General features: G+C 46.2%; 1 protein-coding gene across 1 annotated transcript in view; it reads left to right on the top strand.

The window, feature by feature from the left end:
* LOC146861954 (N-acetylneuraminate-9-phosphate synthase-like) overlaps window positions 1-22,683 on the top strand; it is a 296,132-nt gene that overhangs the window by 106,053 nt on the left and 167,396 nt on the right. Inside the window, exon 3 of the mRNA XM_085641117.1 lies at window positions 13,367-13,466. Coding sequence (XP_085497243.1) covers window positions 13,367-13,466 — 100 coding nt within the window. The remainder of the gene's footprint in view (window positions 1-13,366; window positions 13,467-22,683) is intronic.

The following is a 22,683-nucleotide window of genomic DNA, read 5'->3' as shown; positions in this document are numbered from 1 at the left end:
AAGGTGTCCCCCAGACTTTATTCCTTTGTCTGGAACATATTTTTGCTGGTATTTGGGCTGTTTGTACCCTGGCAGTGCTAGTCAGTGTCACAGTGCATATGCTCCAGTCCTGAAATGGTATTGGTAAAATTGGTTTCACCCAATTGGTCTATTATCTTTCCTGTGAAACTGTGGCAGATGGAACAGAAAATGTACCAATGCATGGGAGTCATTTAGCCTCTGTGGGCTACAACATGTATTTACACAATCCGCATATTTAACAAAAGTATGTAACTGCCAGAAGCTCCACGGTACTCCGGCTGACCTGCCGTTGCGAAGCACTGTAATAACACATGAGGGGATAAGTGCTGATGCCATGTAAGTAAACCTGTCTTTCTATACACACAAGTCACATTCCCACAACTCCTTAAAGTGGCCTGCAATTGCCTCTCATTATTGCTGTTCCCTATGCTGTGGTTGCACTCTTAATGAAAGGTGTTAACACAACTAGGGGCGGGTGGAATTTGCGAAATCCACTTTCGCAAATTATCGCGAAAATGTTTAAAATTATCGCAAACAAGCGGAAATATCGCGAAGATGCGGAATTTTTTTTCCCGCATGTTCGCGAGATTTTCTCCATGGTTGCGGGTCGCCAACTTACCCATGTGGTTGCTCGCGGGCGCGGCCTTCTTGTTTTGAGTTGTCTCGCGGTGCATGATCGCGAGAAGAAAGACGTGATCGCGCGACGCATGACGTCACAGCGGGCGCGAACTGTCGCGAGACAGCGCAAATGGCTAAAAACAATCCAACATCTCATGGAAAACTTGTGGCGAACGCAGGGATTCAGGTAAGGCGATCGCGCGCGCGAGAATGTATTATTTTACAGCGCGAGCAAGAAACAAATTATCGCCAAGCTGCGGAAAGCGGAAATTTTGACATTTTCACGCTCTCCGCGGAACGCGAAAATGTCAAATTATCGCAATTTCCGCGAACGGAACGAAATTTTCGCCCAGGCCTAAACACAACACCTTTCAATGTCCATATTGTTGCTTTCTGCTTCTCATATTAGTTCGGTCAAATGCTCTGTGTTGAATCCAGCTTCATTGTTGCCTACTTTTGTTGAAGGAGAGCCACGCATTGATACACCTGTGCCCAATTGTGATGCTCTATAGCCTGTTGACGGTTATTGTCTTTGGAAAAATGAAGGAAATCTAGTTGCAGTGTATGCTATATATACCTCATTGATATAGTAGAGAGCTGATGTTTGCCACAGGTACATGTTGTCCAAGTTGCTATTTGCATTAGGTATTCCTGTATCTTATCTACATAGGAAAGAGTCTCTATTTTCAGAGGCTCAAAAAATGCTTGCAGGGTTTCTCTCGATTTTGGGCTTAGGTGATTACAACAAGGATGGGTGCTGTGCTTTTTGCAGGTACTCCTATAAAAGACTGTCAGAGAGCACTAACTTTGCACTGTTTTACAGCAGTTTACAGACACTGCAGTAATACATAGCAAGTAGAAAGATCTATGTGTATGGCCTTGCAACCACCAGACTCGCAATGATGGTGGTCTGTCTGCCACATTATGACTTGCAGAGTCGCTGCGGCGGAGGACCGCCGGCAGCTCCAGGGAACAGTCATTCCCTGGCTATGGCAGAGGTGCGCCAGCAATTTAATGGAGGGAGCCCCGCCATGAAAAGGCTGGCGGTGGAGGAACAAAGGCCCCCCCCCGCAATGGGGATACATTCAAGGGGGCACAATGTGTGCTTCCTGTCTGTATACCCCCAAAGTTCCAGCACGGCACGGACGTCACCGTCCATGCCGTGCTGGAACCTTTTTTCCATTCCCATTGTGGTGCCTGTTTTACAAGTACCGCCATAGGAAAGGCGAAGGACCGTCTACTGTACACAAGTTCAAATTATAATACAACGGACAGTCTTGCGCGGGTTTGGAGCTGGTGCAACTGGCCAAACTCATAATCAGGCCTTAGGTTTATATATTTATAAGTTGCACCTAAAGTCTGCCTGGTAAACCCACAACACTGGGTGACTATTGTATTGAACACAGTGGTTAACTATATATTTATAAAGTGTGTGCTTATGACCGAATGACTCAAAGCTATTTTACCGGATAGGTTCTGCTACATTTTCCATAAGACAGGCCTAGGTTTGATTAAAATATTTCATTTTACATCTCCTCCACAAGGAGGAGTGATGAAAGTGCTAGTGAAATCATTTAAAAGATATTTCCTAATTAATTTTGAAAATCAGATTTATTAGTGAAGGCAGATTTTGATATCTTGGGTGGCAGAATAACTTTAGAAAAATGTATTTTAGGGTGCCCGGGCCAGAACAGGCTCACAACCAGTTAAACTTTGCATCACATTTTCCAGAACTGGAATACAAATCTTTGACTAGGAGAGTTAAGAGCCCTTGCTCAAAAATGGCCTGCCTGCAGGCATGGCAGGCAATAGCTGTCTCTCAGCCTAGTAAGGACAGGATAATGTTAACCGCTGCCCACTATAAGCTATATGAGAGTGGACTAGAAGAGGTGGCAGTAAAAAAGGACACCTGTAGCACTATCTCTTTTCATTGGGGTTGCCAGCAAGGGCTTCTCTTATTCATTCTTAGGACATCCTAGACATCCTAGATAGCTAGGCTCAATTCACCAAAGGGGAGAGAACCAGTGTGAGCCCTTTGAGATGGTAAGAGAACCCATATAAATAGGGAAGTGGCTAAGGAGCTGAAGAAATGCCTCCCTGATGGCAGAAGGGTTCTGGCATTTTGAAAAAAGACCTCCTATTCATTTTAGCACCCTCCTAGATAGTTTGCCTTCATTCCCCAAAGGGGAAAGAACCAGTATGGACCCTGTGAGGTGAGAGGAACTCTCATCTAAACATGGGAGTGGCTAAGGAGTTGAAGTCAGGCCTACCTGGTGGCAGAAGGGTTCAGCCACCCTGAAAAAGAGGTCTGGGTATTTTTACAGTAAGGTAAAGTGGAGGCGGTGACTTTGAGAAAATAGCTAGGATTGGGTCGAGGAATTTCTCTAGTCACAAACTAGTGCACTGAAGTCCGATTCACCACCTCCTCAGAACATTCCTGAAGCCGGGAAGGCTCTACCTTAAAAAAAAGCCCTACACGAAGAAAGAATACTGATGACTTTTGTTGGAAGAAGAGAAGTCAGTCAAGACTCAAGGACATTTGACTCCTACTGGCACCCAGTGACTAGAACTACCCTCCTATTTTCCTGCTTCAGGGACACAAAAAGCAGAAAGACTCCTGATTCTTAAAGTTTCAGTCTGAGTAAAGAGGACTGTGCCCTGCATGAGACCTTGCTGAAAAGAGGCGAGGTGCCTAGAATGCTGCCCCAAAGAGATAGGGGCTACATGACTGATCAGAAAGAACTTTTCCAGCAGTTGGAGAAAAGCTGGACATAGTAATTGTTTTCCATCTTTGGGGAACCGGAACATGGTGCTGAGGCTTGCCAGAAAGGTGACACCCTAGGCAGACAAGAAAACCAAGGTTTCCCACTGTAAGCTTTTTGTTGCACTGAAGACAGGTACAGTGGGACCTCGTAGTAAAGGCATCCTGCCTTGTGCAGCCCTGCCTGGCTAGAGTTTCCATCCTTGCCCTGCTGGAGGATTTTGACTTCCATACAAGTGACTATGGGACAGGTGCACTATTACAGCTTGCAAAATACTAATTGCAATAAAAAAATTCTAACCAATAAACATTTTTACAAACCTACCTACGTACCATTAGATCGGTTCATAAAAACAGAGTCACAATTTGATCCTCTTAACTAATATTTAAAAGGTAGGTCTCAAATTGTGACTCATTCTGATTGACCACAGTCACAGGAATGGTGACCTGTAAGGGTCAGCAGGCCATCAAATCTATGATTGATTTTCAATAAAGTAAACTTTTTTAAAATGCAGATCATTTTCCTTAAAGGAAATGGGCATGTATTAAAAAACATTTAGCTTTTTTTAGGTTTTTTAATTGGCTGTGGTTCTCTGGGCCACTGTCTACTCTTCAACACACTTTATTTAACATTTACAAAGGGTTTCATTTTACATTCATAACCTTTTGTGAAAGGTTTATTAATTGCTTTGAGGTGTAAGAAAATTTTCATCGGTCTGCAACTTGATTTTGGTCACAAAACATTGACACCAAAGATTTAGTATATAGAAGAGACATCTACAACATTCGCCTTCCAGATACGGAATCAGTATTGGTTCTGACTTCCATTTTAGGAGCTGGAAAAATTCTGGCCGAAGTCTTGTGCTGGGGAGAGGCAGCAAATCTATCTGACCAGAAAAACACCATCGGGAGCCACAAAATTCAGCTTTGTCCCGTTCCGAACTTTTGGCACCAAACCAACAGTTCCAGGAGTTCAATGATAAAGAAATATCAGATCTCGAAGGACCCTCATCTCCTACATCCTTGAAACTTGTCCCACTGAACGATTTCGACTTTCATTTCAGAAACAAAGTTCCAAAGTAAAAACTTTAACTGGGACAACCCACTTGGTGTATCCAACATCTACTCCATCATCCACTTGCTGTGCTATAGATTAGCGCCTAGAGCTACTGCTCTGGATAGCATGTACACCTGCTCTGGGTCCTACCTTATTGTTCCCTTAATAATCCTGTTCTCTCTCTGCGATAGATAGCGCCTAGATCCACTTTGCTCTGCATAGGACCCTCGCCTGCTCTGCACGGGGTAGTAACTTGCTGTGCTCTGGATATTCCCTTTGTCGCTCTGTAAGAGATAGCGCCAAGACCCACAGTGCTTAAGATATCACCTACACCAGCCCTCCTTGGGTGTCGCTCTACTTTCCATAGCGCCTAGACCCACTGTGAATATAGCTTAGATTCATAAACCATTCAAACACAGTACACGGTCAAGGGCCAGTTGAGATGCGTGACTTCAGAAAGAATCTGAATTAACTGTCCCAGTACTGCTAGAATAGTTTGCTCTGCACCCTGTACTCTTTAAGGTAGCAGGCCTTATTGTAAAACTGTAATAACAATTTAACCAACATTTTAGGCCTTTCTGAGCTGCAGGAGCACACTTCTAATAAAAATCTAATACCCATTTAAAGCCTACTTTAAAAAAAATAAAAAATGCCATGCTTGTTTCCCATGAGGCCTGCTGTGTGGTGTGATGTTGCTGAAACGTTACAAAGACATTGACATACCCGACTAGGACTCACAATCCCCACTATTATCCACAGGATAATGTTATATGGGGCCGGGACACCCCACACACCCCACATGAAGATGCACTCCTGAGAGAGATTTGTGGTTTCTTGCCATGATTTTTGGAACAGTCAGGTCTTTATTGCTTTTCTGAATTCTAGATCAATATTGATGGTCTGTATTCTTTTTGGACTTTTGCTCCATGATTTGTGTTTGTACTGGGAAAGACCTCCCACCAATGTAAAGTTTTTGAAAAGAGGGAATTACCTGGAGCGCAGCCGTTCTTGAAATGAGGGTTCTCCTTTGAGTGCAAAGGTTGAGTTTAGATCGTAAGAACATTGGTCTATCCCACGAAAGGTTCCATTTGAAATGCTCCAAATCACATACATCTTCCTAATGGATGCCAGTGTAGAACCCCAAGTGTAGAGTAATTCCTTCAACGGATATGCTCAAAACTTTCCTAGAAAAGTTCATCCAATTTGAGTTCTGCATTGCAAGTTTTGTGAGGACCATCCAAGTGGGGGACACAAGTGGTCTTTCCTATTTCAATTCCCACAGGAACCTTTGCTCTATACAGACACAAACCTCCGAAGGATTTACACAACACATGGCATGAATGTAGAACTTTACTCAAGGAACTGTCTTTTCTTGGATTGGTTTAAATCGATTCAGTAGCTTTCGAGAAATGTGTTTTAAAAACATTTATGTTGGGTTTGAAATGGTTAACAAATTGAATTATTTAAACTTTTAACACACTGAGATTTGCAAATCTGTGTTGGTGGACTTCCGCAGACGCACAGTTTAAAAGAATAACTTAATCCTGGTGGATGAGGGAATTATTTTCGTGCCATCCATATCTGGTTCCAGAAATCTTCTGTAATTCTGTTTGACTGGCTGCAACATGAGAAAAAATGTTGTGGCTGCCATTATCCTAGTCCTAAACTGGGTTGGCAGTGGTTACTTCACTTTCTAGCACATCTCACTTTCATATTATACTTTCTAGAAATTTCCCTTCATCAGCTCCACATAGAGTACAACCTATTCCGGAATTAATATAATAATTCTTTGTCACATTTCAAAGCTACTAATTGTATATATGGACATAGCTATTTGAATGTACTTGTAGTACTGTCTTGGATGCAATGCACTATGAGTAGGGTGGATTTACCATATCTTCTGCAGGGTGCAGTACCATATGGGACCAAACGTTTATGATGCTCACTAGGGACCTCTAGGAGCAGCTTGTGGTACTGCACCTAGACATGCAGTGCTGATGCCTTGCTCACTAGGGACCGCTAGGAACAGCTTGCAGTACTGCAAGTAGATGAGCAGTGCTGGTGCATTGCTCACAAGGGGCCTCTAGGAGAAGCTTGCGGTACTGTAACTAGGCATGCAGTGCTGGTGCCTTGCTCATTGGGGACCTCTAGGAGCAGCTTGCGGTACTGCAATTAGACGAGCAGTGCTGGTGCCTTGCTCACTAGGGACCTCTAGGAGCAGCTTGCAGTACTGAAACTAGACATTTAACCTGTTGAATTGTGCGATTTGCAGTCAAAACTCTGTAGTTTTTCCAACTCATTTCCCGTGACTAACAGTTTTGCCTTCAAATTTCTCCTTTGCTCTGTGCTAAGACCTGTATGTTAAGCAGTGCACCCCCAGCCACCATTTTGTGTTAACAAGTCAGTGAAACCAGCCCCCCTTCCCCCCTAGCAACTGGGATATTCTACATCAGAGGGTGCTCTGAGACAGCAGTAATCTGCTGTGTGCTGTTTAAACTGTATTTAAGAGGGACCGTTGACTTCGATTTTTTTGCCAGGAGAGGGTGTAATGTTTTATTCAAACTGTAATTGTTAAAGCACAAGTTTGTTAGGCCCTTACCTGCAGAAATCCAAAGTGTGGATTGAGCCTGTCTGTCTCCTTGGAGATTTCTGATAAGAACAACAGCTTCCAACTCCCTGGCCAGAAAACCTTGTCTGAGGTAGCTGGGACCTTATATAGTCTCCTATTGTTTAATAAATGTGTACACTGATTGGTGGTTGAATCTGGTGTTTCTATAGGATTAGGGTTAGTGTCCTCATTGGTTGGGTATTTGAGGGTTTCTATTGGAAGTAGGGACTAGGGCTTCCTGTGTTATTGGTTGTTGGGACTAGGGTGGGACTAGGGCTAGGCCTGTAATTGTAAGTAGCGATTAGGGCTTCTGGTGTGATTAGTTGCTGGACTAGGTGTGGGACTAAGAGTAGGTTTAGGCTTTCTATTGGAAGTGGGGACTAGGGCTTCCTGTGCCATTGGTTGCTTGGACTAGGGTTGGGACTCCTGGTAGGGCTAGGGCCACTATTGGACGTAGAGATCAGGGTATTTTTTAACTGATTGGTTGCTTGGACTATGGCTAAGATTGGCTGTAAGGTCCTGGTCTCATACTGGTTCCAGATTTTTGGGGTAGTGTTGTGATTGGCTAGTGTTACGGCTAGGGTTGCCATTGGCTGGAGGGGTTACCTGATTACTAGGACAATAAAAGGCCGGGGTTAGGGCATCTCAGCCCGGGCATCGAGGCAAAGGGCAGAGAGGACAAGGGCAGTTGCCTATTTGAGCCTGTTCGAGACTGGTCGGGACTAAGGCCAGAAATGCTGCCAATGTTCCAATTCAGTAATACACACCAACAATTTATTCTCACTATAGATATGTATCCATCTTTGTGTATTGCTTTGTATAAACATGTAGAATAATTATGTTGTTTAAAAAACAACATCATCTTTGGTCTACATGTACTTGCTTCCATTGTGCATCTATGTACCTCCATGTACTTGGATCTGTGTGTCTGTTACTTTTCTCCTGAAAAAGCATATCCAATGCACTACCCTATTTCACATCCTGTATCTCTATCAATATCTTTAATGTACATATACTTACCTCCTTTATGCATCTATATACTTTCAATGTACTTATGGATCTATATATTTATCACTTTCTTCTAATTTGGCATTTCCAATGCACTACCCTATTTCTCCCCCTATGCTTCTCTCAATATATCTTCTAACCCAACTTTCTGACTCATCTCAAACTTCTTTCTACTACTCTTTCCAAAGCACTACCCTATCTCTCACCCTATACATCTATCAATATGTCCTCTACATCCACTCTCTCATTTATCCCAATCCCCATACCACTACTATGATCCCCAAAATAATGCTTTCTAGACTCTCTCCTACTCTACCCCTCCTTGCATCATCTGACACCTCTTTTACTATACCAATCCCCCAAAACAAACCTCTCTAAACTCTTGCCTCTGACTCTTCCCCTCAAAAAACCCTTTTTGCTCATCCAAAAGCCTCCTCCTACTGCTATGACCTAAAAAAAGAAATAATAAAAAAGTCCTTCACTCTTCTATCCCTCCACTATCCTTTTCAATCAAAATAACAGACTAACATGTTGTTGGACTTGGCTCTTTTTGGCAGGTTCACCCCTAAACCTTTTGCCTTTTCTCTGACATGGTGTTGGTGGTTTTAGGCCTCTGGGCACTTTAGCACTGTGTTACATTAGTAAGGTTGGCCTGCCCTCACATAGGAATGCATTGAGGATTCCCTGATTAAGTGTGTCAGTGGTAATCCCTGGAGTAGGAGGAGCAGCGTGGTCGAGTTTAGTATGTATGAAATCTTGAGAATAAATACTGCGCAATGGTGTGCGTGGATTTATCATGACTATGGGAGAAAGGCCACTTTTAGAAGCTGGCATTTCTGTGTGCTATGTGTCTGCCTGCCTGATGTGAATTGCATATCTGGCTTGTGAGTGACAGGGGCTGGGAGGTGTGTGCAGGTCCAAGAGGGGCAGGGTGAGTCAGCACTTGGCTGAATGGGACATCTGTGCTGGGAGTAGTGGGAGGAGTAATCCCCTGACCCTGAATAGGACTGTGCCCAGCCTGTACAATGCTGGCTCCGCCCCCTGTGGTGTGTCTGATCACCTAGCCCCCATCTGACAAAGGGGAAGAGGAGCTTGGAAAACAAAGTGCTCCAAATCTCCCCTGAACCAGATGCAGCTGGTTCCCAAAGCCCTACACTGCAGACAAAGGAGGGAAGTAGTATAAGTATAGGGGCTATGACCCCATGAAATTGTTGTTATTTTGGCGTGCTGTTCCTGACTTGGAGGCTGGCTGCTGCTGGGGCCCAGGAGAAACCGCACTAGGGGCTACCTCCCTGGGTCCAGCTATGCCCTTTGGACCTGAAAGAACTTGTTGCTTGGACCCTGTTACTTTCATTGATAGTCCAGGACCTTCAGGACCTTCTTGCTGCATTTTGTGCCCTGTGAGCACTTTATCTTGATTTTCCCCAGAAGAGGAATGCGTGGGTTTTGCAGTACAAAGATGCCTGTGGTGGAGGGAATCCCCGGCGTAGGGATTCCCCCTGTAATGCTGTCCCGAGTGGGTGCCGACCCCGCAATTGCGTGTTTCTGAGCGGGAGCCCACCCCACTTTATGTTTTCTTAAAATAGCAGGTGCCCACCCCGCTTTTGCTTTTTTTTTATTTGCGGGTGCCCACCCCACATTTTTGGGGAGATCACCGCCGGGTCCCAAGCCGCAGAAGAAATCCTCTCCGGGCCGATGATGAGTACGACCCGGAAGCCAGGCGATCTTGCCTGGTTGTGGGGGGGCCTCCTACGGGTGGCCGGAAATCTGTGCGGGGCTCTCGTAAGCCTGGGAGAGCCACGCACGTCCGAAGGGAGAAGTCCCTGGTCCCAGGAGGGTGCCCAGGTGAAGTGAGGAGAGGAGCGGGCGAGGCGAAGCAGACGAGGCCTCCCCAGCCAGAGAGGAGACCGGGAGAAGTGGTGCCGGCCCCGTATGCTGCTGCGGTCATCACCGAGTCCCAGGAGCAGGCCGATGAAGAGCCTGTATACCCGGTAAGTGGGGGCTGCCTCCTAACTGCTGACGGTGCCTTTCAAGGCACATTACCGGTGTTTGGGGTTATTCAGACCGGGCCGCTCCAACAAGGGGGCCTGGTTGTTGTCTAAGGGCTCAGAGGGGCCTGTGTTTTCCACCAAATTGGCTATGTCCACAGTTGCCCCGCGTGACAGTGGGCAACTGCACCGAAGAGGACAGTATCGATTTAGAGAGCCCCAGAACGGGGCCCCAGCGTGCCAGCACCTCTTGATTTATTTTTCACAGCTGCCCCACCTTAGGGAGGGCAGCTGCAATGATGGGCACATCTATTGGCCATAAATTAATCTTAGGGCCCCAGTGGGGGTCCGGAGGCAGAGCGGTGCCCGTGTTTTTCACGGCAGATTCCAGCTGCACTGCGAGAGCGCAGGAAGCTGCAACATTGGTTTACAGAGTCCCAGTGGGGACCCACCCGGAGGGCACCATAAGTGCCCATGCCCACATTTTTACCTTCCCAGCTGCACGGCAATTAGCATCAGCTGCATCGTTTAGGCCATCAGTTCTTTGGGGGCATTTTTTAATGAGATAGGAGTGAGATACACTTCTGTGCCCCAGCGCAATTGTGCACTTGTGGATTCTGCTGCTTTGGCAGCCGCCCTGACACTTTTGGACATAGGGCATTTGAGCCCTCTGAGAAGGCCAGTTGGCCAGGGGGACTGTTGGATGGATAGGGCGACAGGCCCTAATGTAATTTATGTGGTGCTAGGAAATGTGATTCATGTACTGAGATTTATGCACCCTGATTTATGCCTCTAATGTGGTTTAAATCTATGAGATTATTTGCGTACTGTGTTATGCTTGTGAGGTTAGTCTCCACTGTGGTTTATGCCCCTAATGTGAGTGTTGCCTAGGAGGTCATGTTCTAATATGTTTAGGCTTATGAGGTTGGTGTATAATGTATTTTGCGCCTAATGTGATACTGTGGATAATATGGTTTATGTTGCAGGAGATAATCCTGAGTACAGTGTTGCCAGTAATTACTGGTTGTGTACTATGTTTATTACATCTTTACTAAGTGATGGTTCTGACAGTGGCCCAATTGGCCCTGTCATGTATATATAATCCCTTGTAAATATTGCCTAGTGCCAGATGGCACAGTGTATATTGTGTGATTACTATTCTAATGTGTTTTCTGATAATACAAAGGCTATTTTTTTATATAACCTCGCGTGGAGTTCCTTTTGTGGTGTGCCTAGTGTGTTGTTGCTGTGTGTGTGTTGCGCAAACGCTTTACACATTGCCTCCGGGATAAGCCTGACTGCTCATGCCAAGCTTCCAAGGGGGTGAGCAGGGGTTATCTTTGGCGTGTAACTCCCTCGCCATGACTAGTGTGGTGGTCTCTGCCTGGCTTTGGCTCAAGCCTTAAACAACCAGAGATCCCATTTCTAACACATGTTCACTTCTCAAATTCGATATTCCACAATACTAACTCACCACTAATCCTTTATGGGTTCCAGAGTAGCGTGCTACTTGCCAATAAAGCGTTTCAACACCCCACCAGGGTTACAAGTGCTATATAAATGCAAACCTTTTTGCCCTTTTCTACCCCTCCCCAACCCTTCCCAATCCAAATAACTGACTTATCCACCACTCAAATTAATTTCATGTTTCACCGTACTAATTCAACACTAATCCTTATGGGTTCCGGAGTAGCGTGCTACTTGCCAGAAAAGTGCTTCAAAACCCCATCAGGGGTATCAAGTGCTTTATAAATACAAACCTCTTTCCCTCTTCTATCCCGCCACCTACCCTTCTCTATCCAAATAACTTAATGACATATCCACCACTGAAATTACTTCATATTTCACTATACTAATTTTCAACACTAATCTTTTATGGATTCCAGAGTGGCGTGCTCCTCACCAGAAAAGCGCTTCAACACCCTTCGGGGTAACAGGTGCTATATGAATGCAAACCTTTCTTCCCCTTCTATCCCTCCCCTATCCTTCTCACTCCAAATAACTGACTAATATCCACCACTCAAATTAGTTTCATATTTCACCATACTAATTCACGACTAATCCTTTATGGGTTTCCGGAGTAGCGTGCATCAATCACCCCATCAGGGGTAACAAGCGCTATATAAATACAAACCTTTTTTCCTCTTCTATCCTTCTGAGTCCAAATAACTGACTAACCTATCCACCACTTAAAATGTACTTGCATGTTTCACTATACTAATTCAACACTAATCCTCTATGGGTCCCAGAGTAGCGTGCTACTCTAAAAAAAAAAAGCGCTTTGACGCCTCGTCAGGGTTAGTAAGCGCTATACAAATGCAATGAGAATACAATACAATAGTGGGCCTGAATTCACACTTAGGGCTTGGTCAACCATGAACTGTTGATTTTCAATGGTGCTTTCCTTTTTCTTATCAGCGATTGAGGATTTCTGGAAAACAGCAAGCAGCATAGATATAGCCTGACCTTATCCAAAGTGCAGGCATTCTGAGATTGATTTTGAATGGCATTCTGTTTTACAATGCCTAATGGATTCCAAATGTCCTAGGGTAATCAATACAGGGGAATGCAGTTTTCCTTGGAGTAGGATGCTGGCTGATTTGGCTAAGACTTGGGTCAGTTCTCATGAGAAGTCACTATCCTTTAAGGGGAAATTGAAAAAAGAGATTAAGTATTTAGTGAATACCACATGCTAAATGAAGCAAATTTAATCTGTACTGTGATATGAAGAAATGGTGTGCAGAGTATAAGTGAATTCTGTTTTACATATAAAAAACCTTTATTTAGATATGCCTTTAGCACTGCAGTATAACAAGAAATGATGAATTGATAACTATCATTTCTCCAGTACCCTGGGCATAAAGGGACTCTGTAGTGAGGAATAACAGTAATACAAAGGCATCCATTGCATAGTGAAGCAATGGGTACTTTTGTATTACTCTTATTCTTCATCCACAGAGCTCTTTATGAATTGAGTAAAGGTGACTTCTAATGTTCAATTTATCATACCCTTTTTTTTATAGTGCTTAATACTACAAGTTTGTTATTTCTAAATGCTACATATAACAGGTTTCATTAATACCCAATCTGATGTCACTCAATGAGGATGACTCTCTGCCCTGACCAAAGGAACCTTCTTCACTACTTCACACAGATGCAGGCCACCCAAACATTGTTGTACAAAATAACTAATTTCTTTCCAAGCACCAATTACTGCAAGGTTGAAATGAGGATCATTTTAAAATTGCCTTTAATGTTATGTTATGTTATGTTATTATAACACGTTTCTCCTCCTTTCTTTGAAGATGGCAGTTGAGTTTCTGCATGAATTGGGAGTCCCATTTATTAAAGTAGCATCAGCGGATGCAAGCAACTTTGCATATTTAGAAAAGACTGCAAGGAAAGGTAAGTGATCTATTTTTGCTGAGGTTACTCTAACAGAAACAATAAATTGATTTTCTTGCTCTTTTTTATTTTGATATCTGTTTATTGAGTACAAACAAATAAAGAATTAAACATGCCGCAAAGGTTGAAGGGCAAGGGTGGGGGGGTAACAAAAAAGCAGCAGCAGAATAAGTCAGCAGTCTTAAGACCCAGCAAAGAGGGAGTAGACACAGCGTTTGAATTGTCCCAACACATATGTGATGGGGGCATAGCAACTGTCCAAGACTTAGAAGGCAACACCAGAAAGAAAGCCCTCACCATCCCTCAGGGAGAGGCCACATAGGGGCCCAAGATGCAAAGGCCCCGCTAAGGTGTAATTGTCTGATAATGAAAGAACACAGCTGCAACCTGGGAATCAAACAGTGGGTCAAAGCTAACAAAGTCTAGTCCAAGCAAGACCCCCCGCCCAAGTGGAAGTCACATGTCGTACTGCATTAATACACTTTGCCGCAAATAACATAAGAACCATCATATAACGAAAGAGAAAAAAGGAAGCAGAGAAAAAAGAAGAAGAGAAAGAGGGGGGGGGGATCAAAAGAAGGTGAGGACAGAAAAGAAAAGGAAGAGAGAAGCGGATGCGCCAAGGAAGTGAGGAGGAGGGGAAAAGGCCAAGACCCTGAGTGGAGGCCGGCAGCCATGAGGCTCGGAGAGTCCATCCAACAGGCAAAGCATGCTACTCCCAGGGGTAGGGTCTCTTGCCTGTAAAGGAAGGTTCTAAGGGATCGTCAAACAGCTGCAGAGCCCGCAATCTTGGGGGCATCAAGCGAGAATGTTCGGTTTTAGTAAGATGGTGTATAAGTGGATGTCGGATGCGATCAAAGCATGTGTCAGTATGAGTGAGACGGGCAGTAAGCAGTTCCAGGGAAACAACATCCCACAGCCGGAGAAACCACGCAGCAATAGGCAGGGGGTTTGGCCACCTCCAGCAAGAGGCAATAGACTGCTGCGCTGCTCCTAGCAAGTGAAGGATGAGATGCCAATGTGCCAAGATCATGGCCTTTAGCGTGTCGGGCCGAATGCCCAGAAGCACCATGGACGGGGTAGCAGGGATCGGGAAATCTACCATCTCTTTAATGTGGCTGAGGACCTCCTTCCAGAACACAGTGAGTTCAGAACAAGACCTCCAAATGTGCAAGAAGTCCCCTCTATCAGTCCGGCATCTCCAGCAGATCGAAGGAGTATTCGGGAATATCTGGTGGAGACGAGTAGGTGTATAATACCACTGTGCCATCAATTTGTAAGCAGATTCACACTGAGGAATTCTACGGTACACCGTAGGGATGTCTTTCCACAGATGGTCACATTCCTCTGGGGAGATGTCAGCAGCCAGATTAGATGCCCTACGCACTTGATAGCCATGGAGCGGGAGATGCCCAGAGTGTTGAAGGACAGAATAGGTTTTGGAAATAAGGCCCCTAGACTCTTTGAACTTACGGACCAGGGACTCAAAGGGGGTGAGTTGCCGAGTCATTTCCTGGGAGTATGCGGCAGAAGACAGCTAGTGACGCAATTGGTAATACTGCAGGCGCGCACTGTCAGTAAGATAGAAGAATTGCTTGCACTGATCAAAGGAGCGGAGGTTAGAACCCTGAAAGAAGTCCTGGAGAATGCATCGACCCTCTATGGTCCATGCCTCAAAGGCCTGAGGCTGAAAAGAAGGGGGAACGCAGAGTTGCGTGTGAGCGGGGTGTTGGGGGAAGGGAAGGTCATAAGGCTGTGGAAAAATGCCAGTCTTTCTCATATCTCCAAGACTGTTCTCGTTGGAGTCGCTAAGTAGGCACTACGAGGATGTGTGCCACGAAGGAGCCAAGCGAGGTCCCCCAGTGGTCTTCAAGCCACCGCCCGGACCATGTGGAACCAGTGTTTCTCACTTTCAGGGACGATCCATTCTGATATAAAACGGAGGTGGCAAGCCCAATTGTATTCCAACAAATTGAGACAGGCCAGGCCGCCCGAGATCTAGGAAGCATAAGTATTTTATGAGAGAAGCGGGGATGCGACTTCCCCCATATGAACTCGGTAAAGTCTTGTTGCAGGGCCTGGATGTCCACATGCGGAATAGGAGTAGGAAGAGACTAAAACAAATTAAGGATTTTAGGGAGGAGGGACATCTTAACAGCGTGAAGGCGTCCCAACCATGCCAGGGAAAGACCTTCCCATCTACGAATTTCTGCACGGACAGTGTTTCGGAAGCGAGGCCAATTAGATGAGGACCAAGAAGAGAGTGTCGGAGTTAAGTCTAAGCCCAAGTAGCGAATTGACTCGTCAGTCCATTGTACCGGGAGCAGGTCCCGCAAGCTCTGGACCTCCAACGCTGAAAGCGTGAGATTGAGAGCATGAGCCTTTGCCAGATTAATTCGATTGCCCGAGGTGGCCCAAGAGTTCAGCCACTGCGGGGAGAGAAGTCGATGGAGAGGACAGGGACAGCAGCAGATCATCGGCGAAGAGAGAAGCCTTATGGTCCGTGCCCCCATACGGATACCCTGAATATCCAGATTGTGGCGTATAGCAATAGCTAAGGGCTGGACGACAAGTGCAAAGTGTAGAGTAGCCCTGACGAGTGCTGCGGTGGATAGAGATAGGGGAGGTGGTAGAGCCGTTAAAATGAATACGAGTGGTGGGTTTCGCATAGGGGGCCATCAATTTAGTGATAAATCCAGGTCCCAGGCCAATCTTCCGAAGGACTGCCTGACGGAAACCCCAGTCCACGTGATCAAATGCCTTCTCGGCATCAAGAGAAACCAGACAGGCAGGGATATCTCTGATACGTGACTTTTCCACCAAGTGAGCAATGCGCCGAATATTGTCAGCGTCCTGCCGGTGATGGACGAAACCCTCCTGATCAGGGTCGATAAGGCCCGGAAGATGGGGTTCCAACCAGTTCGCTAGGATTTTGGTGAATATCTTGGCGTCAGTATTTAGCAAGGCAATGGGGCGAAAGGAAGCCGCCAGGGTCGTATCCTTGCCAGGTTTGGGGACACGCACAATTTCCACTTCATTCATCATAGGAGAGAGGCCAATATGGTCAGTAAAGCTATTAAAGAGATGGAGTAGATGATCTTGCAATTGCGGGTAGAAGACCCGATAAAAAGCAATCAGTAGACCGTCAGGACCCGGTGTTTTGCTGCTTCAGCGTCTTAGCAATTTCCCCATGGGTAATAGGCTCGTCAGGCAATTCCTTGAAGTACCAATCGATAGGGTCCCAAGGACATGCATCGAGGAATGTCTCGACTGCCTCCAAGGGGCAAGGGTCGTCGGCATAGAGGTCCATATAAAAGGCCATCAAGGTACGACTCTTGTCCATTTCCAAGATAACCCAAGAGCCATCGGACCACTTGAGCTTCGCAATGTGAGATCTGGCAACTTGGGCCCGCAGGTGGCGCACTAAAACATTCACCAGCATTGTCTTTACCAACGTAGAATTTTTGCTTAAGGTTAACAAGCAACGGTTCAGCCCTATTAGTGCGATGTACGCGTAGTTGACCACGCAGGATAGCGAGACGACGCTTGTTAGCAAGAGAAGGACAAGCGTGATCTTTGTGCTCCAGATTTTTAATGTCACGGGAGAGGGCAGATTCCACCAAACGGGCCTCGCGGGTCTGGGCAAAAGAGATGGAGTTGATAATAAACCCCTGTACAGTAGCCTTGAAGGCGTCCCAATGGACATCCTCGGGCGTGTCAGTAAGTGAGTTAGCAGTAAAGAAGGACTCAATCTCCCTACGGATGTCCGCCACATTTACCGGGTCTCGGAGGGCTTGAGGGGGCTGTCGCCACCTTGGAATAGAGCACCTCGAGGAATGGGGGGTTGAAGTTTAAGCCAAATAAGTCCATGGTCAGAAATAGAAATGTCCAAAATGTCCGCCGTGCAGGAGACATGGGCCAGAGAGAGCGAAAGGAAGAAATAATCAGTTCACGAATAAGAGCGGTGAACATGAGAGTAGAAGGAGTAGTCCCGAGAGTCCGGGTGTAGGTATCTCCAGGCATCGACCAAATCAAGGTCAGTAATGGCATTCTTCAACTGTGCCGACATCGCCCCAGCCACTTGGTGCGCCTGTGCAGTGCGGTCCCCCTCGGGATCCCAAACCAAATTAAAATCGCCTCCAAGGACAATAGGAGTAGAGAGAGAGAGCAGTAGTGTCCCAAGGTGCTGGCGTAAGAACATGTCCTGTTTCTGGTTGGGGGCGTATATATTAACGAAAGTGCAGGAGCCCCGGGCCCCAAACCATATCAATCTTAAGAAACCTCCTGCCTTCGTCAGCAATGCATTGGCAGGACGCCGCGCGCCAGCCAGGCATGAAGAGGATTGCCACACCACCACACTTAGACGAGGAGCTTGCCCAAAATTGGGTGGGGCATTTGCGGTGAGACATAAGGTGAGTGTCAGAGGAAAGCAAACGGGTCTCCTGTAGGAAAACCACGTCTTGGTCATGTTGGAGTAGATAGCGCCAAACCTGTTGACGCTTATTAGGAGAGTTGAGTCCCTTTACATTAAGGGAGAGGAGTGTGACATTGTGTGTCATGGTGTGGGGGAAGGGGGGCAGCACACCCTCACAACAGCAAATCGCAGAACATAGCAGATCCCAGACCCAACCAGATAGATACCAAGGAAGCTAAAGGAGACAGACCCCAGGATTGGAAAGCCAACAACCCTCCCGAATTGCGCAGGAAAGGAGTAGAGACCAGTCAACGAGGACAGCAGCAAAGAGAATGAGTAGAGCACAGGGGTAAAGGGCCAGCCAATCCCACACAGTGACCAATAGTCCCTCCATATATTCCAAAAATAACACCACAACCCAGCTTCTGAGAAAGGCGCATCCGAAAAGAACCTATAGAAGGGGGAGCAGAAGGAAGAGAAGAGAAAGAGTAAAGAAAAAACAGGCCAACTGGGCCAGGTCAATGTAGAGTCTAATCTGAATAGTCCGGGCTCCAGAAGGCGGACCATTGCGGAGAAGTCACTCTCCTATAGGATCCGGGTAGGGGGGGCGGTGGGCACACACTAGCCGAAGAGCCCCCATCGGCAGTGTCCCTTGCATAGATGTAGAAGGAGCATAACTAGATCCAGCCACCAGGTCTGGGCTGGGAGACCCCCAGGACTGGAAACAAAGTGGAAACACAGCTAGGCACATCGCAGTGTAGAAGGAAACTAGTTTGTAAGAGACGGGGAGGCACTCAAGGAGCGAACTTAGTTGATGGCGTCTTGCTTAGCCCGAGAGATGATTCAGGATCCCTGGAGAGGCATCTGGAACGAGGAGGAAGAACACTGGACCATTCCGGCCGAAGTGGGCCTATAGGATGTGTGCGAGATTAGGGAAGGTCATCATTGATAGACTCAACAGGAAGATGTAGGAGACGCTGCGCCTCCTGCAGTGACCGGACAACCCGCAGTCTACCTTCCCAGGTAAACATCAAAGCAAAAGGGTGGCCCCATTGATATTTGACCTCAAGGTCTATCAGTTTGTCTGTCACTGGTCTAAAAGCTCTCCTCCATCGGAACATAGAAGGCGCAACGTCTTGAAAGATTTGGATAGAGAGTCCGTTGTAGGAAACCGCTGGAACTCCCTGTACCTTGCAGAGAATAGCTTCTTTGTCCACAAAAAAGTGGACCCTCGTTTTAAATTACAGGACAATGTTAGGGCGGTTGCGGGGGCCAGGATTCCAGTGTGCTCCATCGAGTATGGGCGGAGAGGTGCCTTCACCTTCACGGATGGCATGAAGAAGGTCCGCCGTGTACGCCAGGATGTCTTTCCCCTCTGTTTCTAATGGGACACCTCGGATGCGGAGGTTGTTCCACCTACTGCGGTTCTCCAGGTCTTCCTGTTTCAACTGCAGGGTGATATGTTGATCTTGCAGTTCGGCCACCTTTTTCCAGAGTCCGTCGATATCTTCCATCCTGGCGTCCATTGTCCGTTTAAGACCATCAACCCTATCGCCTATTTTAATTGACCTCCCTGCGGATGTCTTGTAATCCAGCCTTGAAGTCCTGTCGAAGGGAGCCAATTTCAGTCTTGATTTCCTGCAGGAAGAACGACATATAGGCCTGGGGGATGGGCACTCCAGAGGCAGGCATCCCGGAGGCCGCTAACGAGGCAGTAGGGTCCTTCTGCATGTGAGGGAGCGTTTTGGACCACAAGGAGGTCACTGGATTCTCACAGGAGGCTGCAGCTTCGGGCTCCTTAGCGCCTCTATGCTTAGGAGGCATGCCTGCGAGGAGCAGAGACGTCGGGGACCAAGTGCAAGAAAGTCAGGAGCACACCAGGCAAAGGCAGGGCCCGGGAGGGATGGAGGCAAGTCAGCAAGTCAGCAGAAGACCACACAGCGCAAGAAAGGGTTTTCTCTGACCATCCAGAACAAAGACAGAGATCAGCAGCTCCCAAGTGCGTAGGGCCAGCGAGATTTAGGGAGGCACAGGCAGGAGCACTTCTGCAGGCGTAGGAGGGGTGGTCAGTCAGCTGCCAAACAGAACCAGTGCAGCAGAGGACCCCCACAGGTCGGTACTTCAGCCTTGCAGCAGCAATGAGGCTCCCGGCCCAAGGGCAGTCAGAATAGGCCAGGAGGGGGGGCCTCAGGGGCTACATGAATCAAGATCATGGTAGAGCAGGGCCCATAGAGCAGGAGGAGCCAGGCGATCATGGGAGGAATCCTTCAATGCATGCCCCCGCCTGAAGCGTCTCTTGAAGACGGGGCTGCAGGGGTGAGGTAGGAGCACTAACGCAGCGGCCGGGAAGGCCTAGGCCGCCGGAGAGGACAAAATGGCAGACCCAGCACTGGGGAGTCAGTAGGAGTTCACCCGGACCGACCACCCACACAGAGGCACTTCCCCTGACCCGGTACCTCTCGCCGCAGGGTGGTCCGGCGTAGTCCGAAGTATCCTTGAGGCGCGGGGGGGGGGTCAGCCACCCACACAGCAAAGCATCTCAGGCCGCAGGGAGATTCGCCCCACTTTCTCGCTAGTGCCAAGGTCCAGCGGGGGGTATCAGAACCAGCACGGGTCGCCAAGCAGGTCGGTGATGGAAGGAATGCTTGCAACATTTTTAACAACTAGCAATTGCTCAGGATAGCATTCCAACTCATTGTTTTTTGCCCACCATGCAAATTCAGAATAGACCCAGCCATATGCAAATCAGGCTTGATCCACCCCCAATAGGAACAGTCCCGCCAAACTGCAAAGCCATGTCCTCTCTGAACCGGAGCACAAGCAACACAAGACCAATGGAGTTCGAGCTGGACTGTACCTATTGGAGCAGGATCCAAAATTATTTGCATATGGCTGGGTGTAATCTGGGGTGGGAAGGTGGGTGAAAAAGCATTTGGGTGAAATGCTACCCAGAGACATTGCTACTGGTTAGACTTCTTACAAACATTGACTCCATCCCCTTTTGATTGACTCCATCCCCTTTTGTGATGTTTTGCTGTCCTCATGTGGAATTGGAATTAATGTAGTATAAGCATTTACAATCATATATCAGCTATTCCTGTTCTTCATCTTGGATGAACCATCAACTAAAGTCTCAAAATTAGATTTCTGGGATGTCAACATCCACAGCTAACCAGGTCTCTCCCAAAGCTTGGTTGTTGAGCGAATTAGAAGATATGATCTTCTAAGAGGAATGTTTCCAATGTATTCTGCTTTCTCAGTGTTGATTTGTGTAACAGTTGTTTAATAGTTAAAGTGTTTTGTAAATAGGGTCCTCTGATCATCCAGAGAAAAACAAAATCATTTCTGATAATTTGCAAAGTATTAAAGTGATTGCAAGTCAAGGAGCCTCCTAATAACTTAAGCCCTGGCCTCTGTGATTGGCGGATGAGTATATTTGAGAGTAACAGTTTAATGTCACTTAGCTAGATTAAGAATGTTAGTGAGCCCAGTCTTATGTTAATAGTCCATTGAATCTGTTATCAGCACCATAGCATCCAGCCAACAGATGTACGGATGCTGGAAGGAAAAGAATGGTATCTAACCTCTCTACGCTTCTCCACTGGTTGTAACATTTTTCTCCTCATCATACCCTTTAGAGCAACAGTGTGATACCTGCAAATGTGAGAGAAAGCTTAATTTCATTTAGTGATTTAGGTATCAATAAACTATATCGGCGTTGAAATTCAGCATTCTTAAATTTTCTAAAAAATTTGTAGATGCACGCATTTGTGCCTGTGATGTGTTAGACATACAGTTTAACTTCACGCTCTATTTTACCAAAACAGTTCTATAAAGCCTACAGATTTTAAAACTCCTCTAACTTCGGTCTGAAATCCTCAGAGATGGTGAGTCAAGAAGCTCACTACCAGCACATTACAATTGGTCACTGACATCGCATACACCTACAACCTGGTCTCCTAATCTTGTTTTTTAATCAATCTGTCAATTATGAACATTGAAACTGTTTACCACTGGTGTCCTGAGGTCACTGTAATCATGGACCAGCCACAGGATACTCAAGTACAACCCTGCAACACAGAATAGTGAGGCAGCATAGTGTAAGGCTAACTCATAGAAGGGATGTTGGTTAGACATTCAGAACACAGATAACACAATAATCACAATCAATAACTTTGCCAATTCAGCGACTAATTTATTTTATGAAAGAAAAATATTGTAATATACATAAGGAAAGTACTAGACATAGAAAAATGATTTACAAAGGAAGCCAGAAGGTCTAGCTCCTTCATGGATGCAGCCTTCAGCTGAGCAATCATTGTGTGCTGAAACATGTCAATACATGTCAAATAGAAACACTAAGGGGCCCTGTAATTTGGCGTTTGTAAGCTTTTAATATTGTGAATAGGGAGGCACTAGTAAAAATGGGTTGTTAATACGATCCTATTTCACACAAATTATACTCTGTTCTTGGGGAAGAAGCACCAGGCCAACATAATTGTATTGCCAAGATGGCATCTATGAAAGCCTGATTACATTAAACAAGATAGACTTGTGGTGGTTTCTTAAACATTTGAGCAATAAAATGGGAAAGGATATAAATACCAAGGAGTATATGATGATAAAATATACACTGACCCCACCACCTCATTCAGCATATGGATAATTTAATGTATGCTAAATCATTGATGGTCTGATCATGAGACAGATGGAACAATATCCCATCCTAGAGACACCGTTCAACCAACTATAGTGGCCCCATGTTTAATCTCTCAAAATTATCAGATGCAAGAATACCAGGCC

The sequence above is a fragment of the Triturus cristatus genome, chromosome 2_2 (genome assembly GCF_964204655.1).
Source record: "Triturus cristatus chromosome 2_2, aTriCri1.1, whole genome shotgun sequence".
NCBI classification, from domain to species: Eukaryota; Metazoa; Chordata; class Amphibia; order Caudata; family Salamandridae; genus Triturus; species Triturus cristatus.
This window is presented reverse-complemented; position numbering and strand designations above follow the sequence as displayed.